The sequence below is a fragment of the Akebia trifoliata genome, chromosome 5, assembly GCF_017979445.1.
Source record: "Akebia trifoliata isolate Shusen 1 chromosome 5, ASM1797944v1, whole genome shotgun sequence".
Taxonomy (NCBI): domain Eukaryota; kingdom Viridiplantae; phylum Streptophyta; class Magnoliopsida; order Ranunculales; family Lardizabalaceae; genus Akebia; species Akebia trifoliata.
In genome coordinates, this window is record NC_141379.1 from 12,230,548 (window position 1) to 12,244,926 (window position 14,379).

Below are 14,379 nucleotides of genomic sequence, written 5' to 3' on the forward strand. Positions count from 1 at the left end.
GGAAGGTGGATAAGATGGATTGTGGTATGTCTCGTCAGAGTCCTTTTCTATCCTAGTCAATTGGTCCCCATTTGGGGAAGTTCCAGATGATAGGGGCAAGGTGATCCACTATCTCCTTTATGGTGCTTTGAGATCATGCCAAGGTTGTCCATTAATGCTCAAAAAAGCAACACATTTGGGGTGGTGTTGGTCGTGTCCCCAATTTGCAACTCATTGTAGGATGCTTAGGTTTCCCAATGAATTCTTTTCCTACAACATTCTTTGGTCTTCCCCTTAGGGCACCTTATAGGAGCTCAAGTATCTGGGATTGTGGTTGAAAGGGTGGGTAAGCCATTGGGTCCTTGGAAAGGCAAGATACCTTTCCAAAAGAGTAAAAAATAACTATGATAAAGATTACATTAGCTAGCATTCCAATTTATTTCCTTATGCTATAGTCTTTAGCTAAATGAGGAATTGGGACTGGATAAGTTGATTGGAGATTTCATTTGGAATTACAAGGTCAGAAATCACAAATTTTGCTTAGGGTCTATTTGATTGCATGGAAAATGCAAGTCCATGGACTTCAAAATCCATGGAAAATGGGGGTGGGAGAATGAGCATCACGGAAAATTGAAATCCCGTGTTTGATTTTACCTGGGAAATTACCAGGGAAAAAAAAAAGAATGGGGGGAGAAAAGAGATATAAAGGGGGGAGGGGCATTTGGAATTACAAGGTCGGAAATTACAAATTTTGCTTAGAGTCTATTTGATTGCATGGAAAATGCAAGTCCATAAATTTTAAAATCCTTCGAAAAATGGGGGTGGGAAAATGAGCAACATGGAAAATCGAAATCCCGCGTTTGATTTTACCTAGGAAATTACCAGGGGAAAAAAAAAAGAGTGGGGAAGAGAGAGATATAACGGAGGAGGGGGCACGGGAAGAAGAGACGGAGTGGGGAGAGGAGGTAATAGGAGGAGAAAGAAGAAAAGAGGGAGGAAGAGAGAAAAAAAAAAAGGGTGGTTGACGGTGATTTTCAAGGTCGACTACCCTTCATTGGTGACGGTGATCATCGTGGTGGTGCTGGTGGAAGTGGTGGTGTTGGAGAAGATTAAGAAAAAAAGTTATTAGAATTTTATTGGATTTTATTGTCGGGGTGGATTTTATTTTCCCGTCTATCCCCATGGGAAAATGAAATCCACACTTTGCTGGATTTTGAGATGAGAGTGGATTCCCATTTTCCATGGAAAGAATTCAATCAAACAATGAAGAATATGATTTTGCATGAAAAATGGAAATCCAACCCATTTTCCATGGGTAATCAAACACACCCTTAGTTGAGTGGATTAGAATTTGTCTTTCAAAAAAGGAAGGTGGTCTAAGCATTAGGAGGTTTAGGGTTAAGCATTTAATTATGTTGGAAAAGTGAATGTGGAGTTATTGGGAGGCAATAGAAAGTTTTTGGAAAAGAATCACTTGAGCTGCATATGGTAAGAATTCCTTCATTGACAAAAGTGAAAAGGGGATATCATCCTTTGGTAGTAATGTGAGGAAGGGTATAGCTAAACTAGCCTCAAATTTTAGTAAATAAATTACTTCAAGATTAATAGAGGTAACAGGGTGCATTTTCGGGAGGATTGATGGTATGGAGAATCTACTCTTAAAGAGCGATCCCCCGGGTTGTTCTCTATACACATTCAAAAGAAGCGATGTCAGTCAAAAGCTTTTTGGTTCATTTAGAACAGAACTATCTTGGAATTCAGATTCATGACAAACTTTAACGAGTGGGAAGTCCATGACGTTACAACTCTTTCCAGTCTTATCTTTTCTTCCTTTTTTCTCTCACAAGGATCAGAGGGTTTGGACTCTAGCTAAGAGAGTAGGAACGTTACCCCCCTAGCCCCCTCGGGGGTGACTTCGAACTCACCTATCAGCATACACCAAACTCTTACTTGTATCTTTATGCCTAGAACTTTGAAGTGACTACTTTTTTACAGATTAGAGCCTCAGGTCTGTCTAGTCTAAACCGACTTTATTGCTGGTTTTAGAGCTCCTAATGGCATGCTTAAAATTTTGTGTATCTTTTTTTATGTTAGTAGTGATCGAACACCTTAGTTCCTTCATAAGTTTAACTGACAACCATCCAAACCTCTATTTCTTATGTTTGGGAGGCAGTTGGCTGGGGCCGTCTCTTGTACAGTAACCATTGCGAGATTGAAAGTTCTCAATTAAGTCATTCTATAATTTTTTGTTTCCTCGTTCTAATGTGGAGCTCCTAGTTTTTTACTGTTTAAGTCTCAAAGGTTCCCTCCAAGATTTTTTTTTTTTTTTTTTTTTCATTTGGTCTACATCCTTCGAAGGGATCTTTCGCATTGATCACACCCTGTATAGGCCTGTATAGGGGTGTAGTTTCAATCTTTTTTTGTTCTATGTAAGTCTTCTAGGGAGTCAGATAATAATTTACTAATTCATTGTCCCTTTGTCTGGGAGATTTGGACTTACTTCCTTTGCCTTCTCCACGCTTAGTGGTGTTCCCAAATTATGTCGTTTCTTTGGTCCAAAGTTGGCAAATCTAAGCCTTCACTGATAGAAAAAGGATCATACGGAGATTGATTCCCTTTGCAGTATGTTGGGGCAACTAGAAGGAAATGAATAGCGGGCTTTTCGAGAAAATTTAGTTTAGATGGGCCTCTATTGTTAGGGCTATACGTAATTAGTGTTTGCTTCTCTGTTTGGGCTTGTTTCCTCGACCTCCTTCATCTTTCCCTCTTTAATAAAATTTATATTCATAACTAAATAATAATGATAAGTCGATGAGCCTTTCGAAGATGGAATACAACAATGTACCAGGTATAACTATACCTCTCTTAAATGGCCACGTTAAATGTTTTTGCAAACAGCCTTCCAGTTTCCTTGCTGGAGTAGAATTATTTTTTCCCCTTGGTTGCACCTAGTTAGAAAAAATTGCTAGAATTAGATTTCCAAAAGACAACAATGTCCAGTGAATAATGGCCATTTGATTATACGCATATAGTACCTGCGCCTCAGGATTCATTGCAAGAGCAAGCAGTGCACCCAAAGCTTCAGCAAAGGCATCCCTGACAGATGAAACAGGATCCTCAAGAGCCTAGAGTGCAGAATAGCCTTAATTAGTATACACTGATCAGGAAAATATATATATATATATATATTATATACATGTTGATCAGGACACCTACCTTGACACAATAAGAGGAAGAATTTTCAAGTTCAGTAAGTCCCAATCCAGGTCCACCAATACTGGCAAAAGTCTTCAGGCATCTTGCAGCAGCTATTCTAACAATGAATGATTTATCCCCCACTCCTGTCCGCATGATGAGGCGAAAAGCTTCAGAATAAGCTGCAGAAGCACCAGTACCACCTGAACCTTCCAATGCATTCTGAAGCATTTCCAGAGCTTCTTGTCTCACAAAATCCTGAAAAGTGTGATTTACTGAATGTAAATGTTGAAATTTTTAAGTACAAAACAAAAGAATGATATTATAAATGAAAAACGAAAGAGCGATTGGAAAATTCTTACTTGCGTATCACATTCAAACCTGCACTAGCTACATTAACCACAGCTATTTACATAGAGGGAAAAACGAAACAAATGCGGATCCAACAAAAGAATGGGCTCAATAGGTAAGACTCGCGTTTTTGTTAAATTCAAATGAAATGGTTTTTTTTTTTTTTTTTTGCCTTTGGTAGCACAAAGGAAACTGTATAGCAAGGGTTCCTCATAAGCAAAATAAAATAAAATAAAAAACTCCATGGACAGCAATCTGACACGAGAGAAGAATATTAGAATGGTGGAAATAGAAATTCAACATCCATTAAGATCATTTGTAAACAGTTGTTCAACACAACTAGAGCGTAGCTCCTTCGAGTGGGAAACCAACATTGTTAGCATGTCCTATGGATACAAAGTTTGAAAGGGCGATTATGTTCGAATTTAGGAGAATGGTGGCCTTCAAGGTATGGAAAGGTAATATGGTTCCTTTCTAGGAAGATTGTTGGTGTGGTGATTGCCCCCGTAGTCTGCAGTTTCTTGATTTACTTTCTATTTCAAATAACATAAACAACCCAACTCTGGAGTTCATGTTGTGGTTGATGGACATTATCTTTGGACTTCAGTTATAAGAGGAGTTTCAATGATAGGGAGGTTAATTTCTTAGCTAAGCTTATTAAACGTGTCCTTGACATCCCAATCTCTCTGCGTGGCCAGCACATTCATGTTTGGAAAAGAGGATACGTGAAGTTCTCAATCTATCCTTCTACCTCTGATTTTCCCTTCTACAAATTATTGATATGCCAAGATCCTTCATATAGGAACCAAAGGTCCTTCCAATGTGGCTTTCTTCATTAGATTGACAGCATTAAAGAAAATCTTGAATGTGGATCTCCTTTTCTCATGATGCCTTAACATTGAAAAATTATTGCTCTCCCAACAAAGCTAGTGAATAATTCATTGCAGTTTTGCTAGAGCTATTTTGTTGCAATTCCTCAATCATAGTTAGTTCATACCAAGCAAAAATTGCATCTATCCCTGAAAGCCGGTTCATACCAAGCGAAAGATGCATCTAGCCCTGAAAGGCAGTTCGTCAAAAGCGAAAGTAGAGTCCAACCCTGAAAGTTGGTTCGTCCCAATGAAAGTTGCACCTAGCCCCAAAAGTAAGTTCGACTGAACCGAAAGTAGCATCTGGGACGAAAGATGCTCCTAGCCCCGAAACTCGGTTAGATGGCAGAGATTTGCATCTAGCCACAAAAGGCAATTTGTTGTGACAAATAAGCCTAGCCACGAATGTCTGTTCGACCCAAGAGACAAGGATCGGGGTCATGTTAGGATATGGCAAGGTTTCTACACCAGCAGTCAAACAAATGTAACACTCCTTTATCCAGCCAAGGGACTGGCAATGTAGTGTAAAAAAAAATTCTGTATATTAAATTTCCAAACCAGGTTCCTAATAATTATATAATTTATTACGACCATTCCATCCATATTTCCAAACCTCGCATAACTACATAATTTTAAAGATAACCCCACTTATAATCACAAACACACCACTCAGGTGTGTCTAATTTGGGCCTCATGCTGATCAAAAAATAATTTGGGCCTCATGCACTTAACAAGAAATATAAATAAAAATAAAAGTAAAAATAGAAACTAGGCCTCATACACTCTTTGAAAAACAAGACTACATATTAAATTTCCACACCAGTCCCTAATAAATACAGAATATCTTACCGCCTATTTCATCCATATTGCAAAACAGCCTCGTGTATAGCATACATAGTTGTAAAGATAACTCCATTTTAGGGGTGTCAATGGATAGTCGAAAATTCGAATTCAAAAATCAGATATCGGATTCGAATTCGGATGGTTTTATATATTCGAATCCTTATCGGATACAGATTCGGATATTAACATTTCGAATCCGATAATATTCGATTTGAAATAATATATAATATATATTATTCTATTTGATTTATTTTTTATATAAATAATATAATATATATTATTTTATTTATTTATTTATATATACATAGTATAATATATAATAGGGTTTTTTTTAATAATGAAAAATCAATTGGATAAGGAAAAATTGTATTTTTTTTTTTAATACAAATTATTCGAATTCTAATCGGATATTATCCGATATCCGATAGGATAATCCGATTCGAATTCGGATAGAATTTTAGAACATCCATCGGATTCGAATTCGAATTCGGATATTAGATAAAAATTTCGGATTTGGATTTGGATTCGAACATTACTGTATCCGAACCGATAAGCATCCGTTGACAGCCCTACTCCATTTATCACTATAACACGTACTTAAGGTGCACCAAACTTGGGCTTTGTCAAAAAAATCTGGAACAATTATTGTACCAAGGAACAGGAACATAGCCTACATACTCATCAATGTGAAACTCTAGATATTTTTACTTATAATACATGCATCGATGAGTGCAAAACTTGGGCACGCCTTCAGATACCACAACAGTCCGTTGCATCAACAAGGTGTACATGTTGCATGCCACTCACTAATTTTCTTTAAAAAAAAGGCATTTAGAAGTTGACATTTTAGCCAATTTTGGACTTAATTGGGATGAATTTGTAATTCAGGATCATGTACCCCTATTGTAATTCCCAAAAAATGTCTCCAATCATTCTTTCATGCATCTCTAATTATTCATAAGAAAAAAAAAATACAGGAGGATGTGCCTCAAATTTCATTCATATTACAAACTCTAAATTCCAATGAAATTTGTAAAAATAAATAAATAAGTGTACCATGTACAGAGGAATGTTTTTAAGCGTCCTAAACAATGAAGAGGGGACAATTGGACAGATACCGAATGCTAGTAAATGCCAAGTAGAAATGAATTAGAGTACAAAACAATTGTATTTCAAATATGAATACCTCATGAAACTTCATCAGTTTTGCTGCAATGTTAGTTGTTTCAAGTAAACCTGAAGTAATCCTTCTCCCAAAATGGCGGTATAATTCTCCCAAGCATTGCGCTGCACCTATTGATACAGTTACCAATGGCCAAGAAAAAAAAAGACAAAATGCTTAGACACACACCACAAGCAAAGAAAAAATCAAATCAATATTCCATTGTGTGAATCATAAGCACTTTAACACCTGTCAACATCTTAACACTTGGCATATGTGCCACATGTCTAGATAATACTGGTTGGGGTTTCAGCAACTATTGATGTTTTATCTTCGAACACGAGATTTAGAAACTACTTTGCATCAAACAGCTGCCACTCATTTCTAAAACAACTTTCAAATTATGATCTCTATATTCCACAAACCATTTACACCAAACAAATACAATACTTATAAATTCCAAGATCGATTGCTCCATCCATCAAAGACTAAATTATTCCTTTCCCTCCATATGCCCCAACAAATGGTAAAAGCAAGTTAATGCCATAGAATCCTTTCTCTCCCCCAAAAAACCCAAGATTGCCAACTCTCAAAAAATGAAAGAAGCAGTGAGAGAAAATATCCAGAATAATGGAATAACGAGATAAAAATAGACCACACAATACATGTAACATTACAATGGATTAAAACATGGTTAACTAACTCCCAAAAAGCTTTGCACATTGAACAAAAATTGGTTGTTCAACAATACCACAACCATTAAAAAGTCCACTTAGAATTTTAATCAAGACCATACACCAAAAGAAGAAAAAGCAACCTCAAACGGGATTTTCTTACTTTAAAAAGCAAACATCGATGGAAAAATCGCCAACGAGTTATCTATGGATGCATTTAAAATGGTATGTGTAAGCCATGTGCCCACGTGGATTTTCACTTGGGTCCTCGTGACCATGGGAACGCAATCTAGACACTTCATTCTTGTTAGGGTTAGTTTTAAATTAGTTAGATTTATTACATTCTAATTTTGAGTTTTCTTTTTTCTTTGTTATTTTAGGAGTTTGATATTAGTCTAAGTATTATTTACATCACTTTGCTTTAGGTTTTATGTAGCCTACTGGGTTAGGACTTATTTTCAAGGGTTAAAACTTGTCGTATTAAGTTGATTTTCATGTCATTTGAAAAATTCTTCAGTTACCCATCCAACGAGCCCAAGATTTTGCGAAACCAATATGTTTTGATAAAGTTATGACCAAATGCCAGTAGGATATGAGATTTAAATCTGAGGGTCAAAGTTTAAATTATGTTAGGATTAAGGTTTGAGCCTAAAATGTGAGAGCCTATTCATATGGTCATTGTACTTGATTTCTCATAGTTTATTGAATAAAAATTTGACAACTCTCTTTTTGACTCTTTAATGATTGGAAACTATGTGGTGAGATGCCATGAAAATCTTTAGTGTGGTTTCAAGGAAATTCTAGCATCTTTTTCTCCTTAATCTTCTTTTTCTCTTTCATCTTTAATGCGGAACGCAACCGATGATGAGAATTACTACAATTTTATCTCGCCAATGGCGAAATCTTCCAAGTCTAGGAGAATTGATGAGGACATCAAATCTTGAAGTATGGATTTTAGTTTTTATTTCAATTTCTATTTTAAAGCTTTAATTTTATGTTTTTAGGGCTTATTTTAATGTTTTATTGGCCCATGGTCTTAGTATAATATTTAGGGACAGTTCAATAATTTTACTTTGTCTTTTATTTAAGTTTATTAGGGTTTGAAAATTAGAAGAGAGAAAGTTACGAAAATTAGGTATTTTAATTTTACTAGGACTCTTGGTTGATTTTTTTTATTTATAAATTGTATTAGGATTTATTTATGGAAAATGAATGAATAGAATAAACAAGAAGTTTTTGTTTTCTTTGAATGTTAGTGCATTCAACATGGTTGATGCCATGGAAATCATTAGGGTGATTCTAAGGTAAATATCATTTTTTTTCCTTTCTTTAATCCTCTTATCATCTATCTTCTTTTTTTATTTATGAGAAATTAAGAAACCATCAAGAATCCTTTAATCCTTTCTAGAACCCAACCCATAAACTTTTGTTTTCTTGATTTTTCAAGAAATCTTGAATTCTTGATTCTTGACTACTTGAAGTCTTGGATTCTTGAATCTTGAAACCCCTTTCTTGATTCTAGAAACTTACAAATCTTTAACCATTTTCTCTATCCTACAATAATTGAAATAAAATTTTCATCTTACCTTTTAGGTTTACCCTATCCTAACCCAAAATCCAAATCATAAACTCAATCTTAAATCCTTAATCCTTACCCAATCCTAAACCAAATCCTTAACCCAATCCCCAACCAGATTTCCCTAAATTCCATATTTTTTCAAAATCAAATTCTATCTTCTTATCTCCCCCTCATCGTCCTGCATCAATCTTCTTCTTCAATCTATCTTCTTCTACACTTTTTATTTTTATTTATTTTGAGGTATCAAACCATCCAAACTCTTCTTGCTCCACAAGAAACAAACCAAACCTACCATAGTGCATTTAAAACCAATCAAAACTTTGAAACCCACAACCTAATCTACAATATTCAAATCCTCCCTCCATCAAACCTAACCTTATATTATACCCTCAAGTCGAACCCTACATTATACCCTTAAACCTAATTTCAACACCCTAGTGCCAAACTTTGCTTTTAACATATCTAATTAGCATTGTTGAAACCTTTCAAGATGACCAATAAACCTTAGGACTAAAATCTTTTTCTATAATTTTTATTTCTTTGTAACCACCTAATTAGCCTTGCTAGTACCCTTCCTAAAGTAGATCAACCTTAGAATCGAACAAATATAGGTTGTCCTACATTAGTAGGAAAATGGAAGGCTCACATCAATAAAAAGAAATAAAGAGATAATAGAAGCTACTAACAAGTATGATAACAATGTAAACTTAACTACTTGTGCACTCTTAACAAGGAGTCTTCTTCTCCTTCAAGGCCTCAAGAGTGCAAGGGGCTAATTTCTTTTAAGTGTGTCTCTGATGAAGTAGTCTCTAAAGATGGTTTGTATAAATGGTATGGTGTGAGGAAGCATTTTTGCAAAATGTCTCTAAGCCTAACAGAAGGCTTCTTGGAGCAAATTTTTAATCCTCAAACCTGAGAATTAATGGGCATCTTACAATCATTCTCCGGGCATGTTGGAAAATGATTAAAATGCCCTCATTTTTAGGGGAGAATTACATATTACTTTATTGATACGAGTCTTGTACTCACATGAAATTCCTCCTAATTCTCAAAGGCATGGTGGGAATTTACTCACCGAAGGCATGGCATTTTGGGTAAACTCAATGAACTTAAGGTAAGGGAGATAATTTATCCAAGGAGATATTTTAACTTATGGCCCAAATGCTAAGACCAAGTAAGCTAACATCTTGCCTTACCCGACCTTGGAGACCAAGTAAATCCAGATTTTATTCTTAATGTGTATCACACATGTTTCATATGGTCATTTTTCGAGTTTTTGAGGTAGGGCTACACCCATCATGAATATCTGGCTTTGAAAGGCATATGCTTCTAGTCCAAGAGTGGTTAGAAATACACTATCCCCACATGATAGCCACTTGTCAAAATAACAAGTGGTTGTTCCAGACTAGAACACTAGGTAAAGTTTTTGTATACCGATTTGGTTTTGTAAACCAAGAAAAGTGAAGTTTAATTGTCTCAATCTAGAAGGTTGAATTTTCTAGGATTTTGCTTACCCAATTTTTATATTTTTCTTTTCCTTTTCCTTTTCCTTTTTCTTTTTTTTTTTTACTTTTTCTTTTCTTTTGAAACGTAGTAGACGCTTGCCTCTTGTTTACTTCACCCTTTGTCTTCTGGATATCTTGGATTTTTCAAATTTTGTGCAGTTTCAAGAGCTTATAGTATGTGGAGCTTGAAAACACAAATTGAAGATCGGCAGCTTGGCAGACAAGATCTCTCTCAAAAGTTGGTTAGATGGTTCTCTAAATAGATGCATGTCAAGTATTCCAATTTATTAGATTTCCTTGTTTCTCATGTTGATGCCAATGGTGAGAAGTATTTAGATATTGTACTACAAGTTTTGTAGGATGATGAGGATTCATTTAGAAAATATATTTTAATAAAATGGGAGCTTGTGTGTGGGTCCAAAAGGGGAAGGGGCTGGAACAGAAATAGGAGCCGACTTGAATCACTGATAATAATTGGAAGGGAAAGCTTGATTTAGTGGGAGAAAGCAAGGCAGAAATTGGAACAAAAATATCATTTGATTCATTTATCCTAGTACGCAAATCATCTAAAACATCAAGTTAGGTACCTATATGGGGCCATCAGTCTTTCAACTAAGAAAAAAGTGAAAACTCGTAATTTTATAATTCTAGGGGGGGATGAAGAGGGTTACTCGATTTGATATGGATATAAGTAATGGTTTCCATTAAGTTCATATGTGGCTTATAAAAGGAGGGTGTTATTATAACTGTAACACTTTCACATTGACAACAACATATAAGAAAGATGTAAAGCAACCAATTTTAAAATGTATTAAGTCATCAAGCAGAATAAAAAAAAATTAAAGAGGCAATTCTATCCAGGATAGTTGTTGATTTTATATATAAACCCTATTAGGATTCATTGCAAACCATCTAATAAGACAATCTATCCAAGTTCATTTTGTTCAGTTAGATGAAAACCTGCGGCGCGAAGAGGCTCGCTTCTCTTCCCATCCGAGAGCAAGCCTTGGAGGCTACTCGCTCTCGAATATATCGAAATGCCATCGCCCTTTGATATAATTCTCGCCATTGCTAACGACGCCAAATGCCGAACTGGACGACGAGCACCAAGAATGAGCAGAGAATAGAGAGCGTCCTCGCATTTCCTCTGCCATAGGAGGATAGATTCCTGCAATTTATCAGAAAATTAACTATCTTTAGAGAAATTTAACAATCTATTTTGAATCAAATTGCATAGAAGAACGGATCTGAAGAAGTTAGGAAAAACATGAGAAGTGAAATTAGATTGAGAGAAGAAGTAAAACTGGCCTTGGGTTCTTCATTTATAGCAGAGATGAGATCTGATAAGAGATCGAAGCAGAGGAGAGCATCTGGAGATTGTTGAGCTGCGGAAGCTACGATGGATTCTAACTGTGCGACTAAAACTCCAAATCTGGAGAGAGGAACGTTCTCTCTTACGTATTTCTTCGCCATGGGAGTTGCAGTGAAAAGAGAGAACAACTCTTTAGACCGGTCGACGCTGAACCTGAACAGAGGAAAACTGCCTCGCTCGCTGGCTTAATCGGTGGAACAAAAAGTACTCAAACCACGTGGCTATAATCACGTGGTTGAGAGCCATAATTTGCAACTCGGTGTACGGTAAGGTTTCGATTCATTAGTCCCAATGCCTTTTTGTTTTCGCTGTGGGAGGGTGCTGATCGTGCGGATTGCGGACAACCAACACATTCAGCCTATTTGGCTCATTGAACTAGTTGCCGGCTGTTGAGAATATTCTATTAATCGGATTGAAGAAGTTGCAATGCCCTCAATAACTTTAACTTTCAAATCATCGATACCCTCAATTCCCTACATATAAAATGTAAATAGTTAATAGGCGTTTGGATAGGACTCATTGGCTACTTCTGACTCTTGCGGGGAGTTAGAAGTCGTTTGGATGCGTTTTGATGAACAACTCCTTCGAAGAGTTACTCCGCGCAAGAGCAAGAAATTACTCTTTGTGAAGAAGTTGAGAAAACCTATTTCTCAAAACTCATCTTGCGGGGAGTCAAAATCTAACGGTTCGTTTTACCAAAATACCCTTAACTTTATTAATTTTCTATGAAAATATTCCTAATTCATTTGCCCTTAAATCAAATGAAAGAAACATTTATTAATATTAAAAAAAAAAAAAAATATATTTGAGTATAATGGATTTAAACACATTATATTAATATTTAATATTTAAAATATTATATTATATTATATTAGTATTTATTATATTATATTATATTATATTTATAGTTAAACACATTATATTAATATTTAATATTTAAAATATTATATTATATTATATTAATATTTATAGTTAAAATGTCAAAAACAATATAGTTTGAAGGCATATTATGACACTAAAAGACAGTCTGTCAATTTTTTTTTTTTTAAATTTTGAGTATAATGGATTTAAACACATTATATTAATATTTAATATTTAAAATATTATATTATATTAGTATTTATTATATTATATTATATTAATATTTATAGTTAAACACATTATATTAATATTTATTATATTATATTAATATTTATTATATTATATTAATATTTATAGTTAAAATGTCAAAAATAATATAGTTTGAAGGCATATTATGACATTAAAAGCTAGTCTGTCATTTTTTTTTTTTTTAATTTTGAGTATAATGGATTTAAACACATTATATTAATATTTAATATTTAAAATATTATATTATTATATTATATTAATATTTATAGTTAAAATGTCAAAAACCGTATAGTTTGAAGGCATATTATGACACTAAAAGACAGTCTGTCAATTTTTTTTTTAATATTATGTCATACTATGTCAAAAACAGTCTGTCAATTTTTTTAAAAAATTTTGAGTATAATGGATTTAAACATATTATATTAATATTTAATATTTAAAATATTATATTATATTATATTAATATTTATTATATTATATTATATTATATATATTAATATTTATTATATTATATTAATATTTAATATTTAAAATATTATATTATATTATATTATATTAATATTTATAGTTAAAATGTCAAAAACAGTATAGTTTGAAGGCATATTATGACACTAAAAGACAGTCTGTCAATTTTTTTTTTTAATATTATGTCATACTATGTCAAAAACAGTCTGTCAATTTTTTTAAAAAATTTTGAGTATAATGGATTTAAACATATTATATTAATATTTAATATTTAAAATATTATATTATATTATATTAATATTTATTATATTATATTATATTAATATTTATTATATTATTATATTAATATTTATAGTTAAAATGTCAAAAACAATATAATTTGAAGGCATATTATGACACTAAAAGATAAAAAACAGTAACTGGTATAATATAAGGGTATTCTGGTCTTTTTTCTAGAAGTCATGAGAAGTCAGTATGGTTCCCAAACAGACTTCCAGCACAAAAGTACTTCTGCCAGTACTTCATAGAGTTGATTGCCAAACGCCCTTTCTACACAGAATTACTTTTCCAACTCCTCCATAGAGTACTTCAGCTCATGTTCTTTGGAAGAGTAGTTCTGCTCCTGGTATCCAAACAGGCCCTTAGTCGCCAAATCAAAAAATATAGGAGATAAATCTCCTATTCATTCTGAGATCAAAATCACGAGTGTGAGCAATCCATAAAAAAAAAAGTAAGAAGATAAGGTTAGATTAATGAGATCTTCTAAGGAATTTTTACAAATAATAGTTATGAATTTATTATGATTAATCGAATACCTAACAACCATTATTGTACCTTCCATCTATTAGGTAATATTCCCATTACTCACACTTCTTACACCCCAATTCCAGGATCCGAGGTAAACTACAATAATCGGGTCAGATCGAGAATGCTGATATGGGAAAGTGCCATGGAGGATTTTGTTATAAGGTACCTTGATAGGAATTTAGATAAACAGATAGTTGGATGCATTGGTTGGATGTCGATCAAAGAACTAGAGGATGGTATGTTAAAATTGGTCATGGTGGTGATAGTGGTGTATAGACACCCTTTTTTGCAACTATCTAATTTAACAAAATGTCACTCTGTTACTAGGAATCCGTAACGATGAGTGTAGACACCCCATTTTTGCATCTGCCTAATTTAATAAGTCATCATCCAGTCATTAAGGGTTCCTAATTATGAGTGCAAAGAACTTGAAAAACTTGAAAGTACATTTCTCAATTTTTTTTGTTT

General features: G+C 33.9%; 1 protein-coding gene across 2 annotated transcripts in view; it reads right to left on the reverse strand.

The window, feature by feature from the left end:
• The window catches only part of SWEETIE (HEAT repeat-containing protein), a 108,799-nt gene extending 96,846 nt beyond the window's left edge, over positions 1–11,953 (reverse strand). The window contains exons 1-6 of one of the 2 annotated variants that reach the window (XM_086442803.1): positions 11,466–11,953; positions 11,118–11,325; positions 6,424–6,530; positions 3,196–3,432; positions 3,015–3,104; positions 2,840–2,927 (exon numbers count right to left, since the gene is read on the reverse strand). In XM_086442803.1, coding sequence (XP_086298929.1) covers positions 2,840–2,927; positions 3,015–3,104; positions 3,196–3,432; positions 6,424–6,530; positions 11,118–11,325; positions 11,466–11,630 — 895 coding nt within the window. In that variant the 5' untranslated portion in view covers positions 11,631–11,953. The remainder of the gene's footprint in view (positions 1–2,839; positions 2,928–3,014; positions 3,105–3,195; positions 3,433–6,423; positions 6,531–11,117; positions 11,326–11,465) is intronic. The other variant, XM_086442804.1, reaches the window with a different exon arrangement.
• Positions 11,954–14,379: the final 2,426 nt, after the last annotated feature.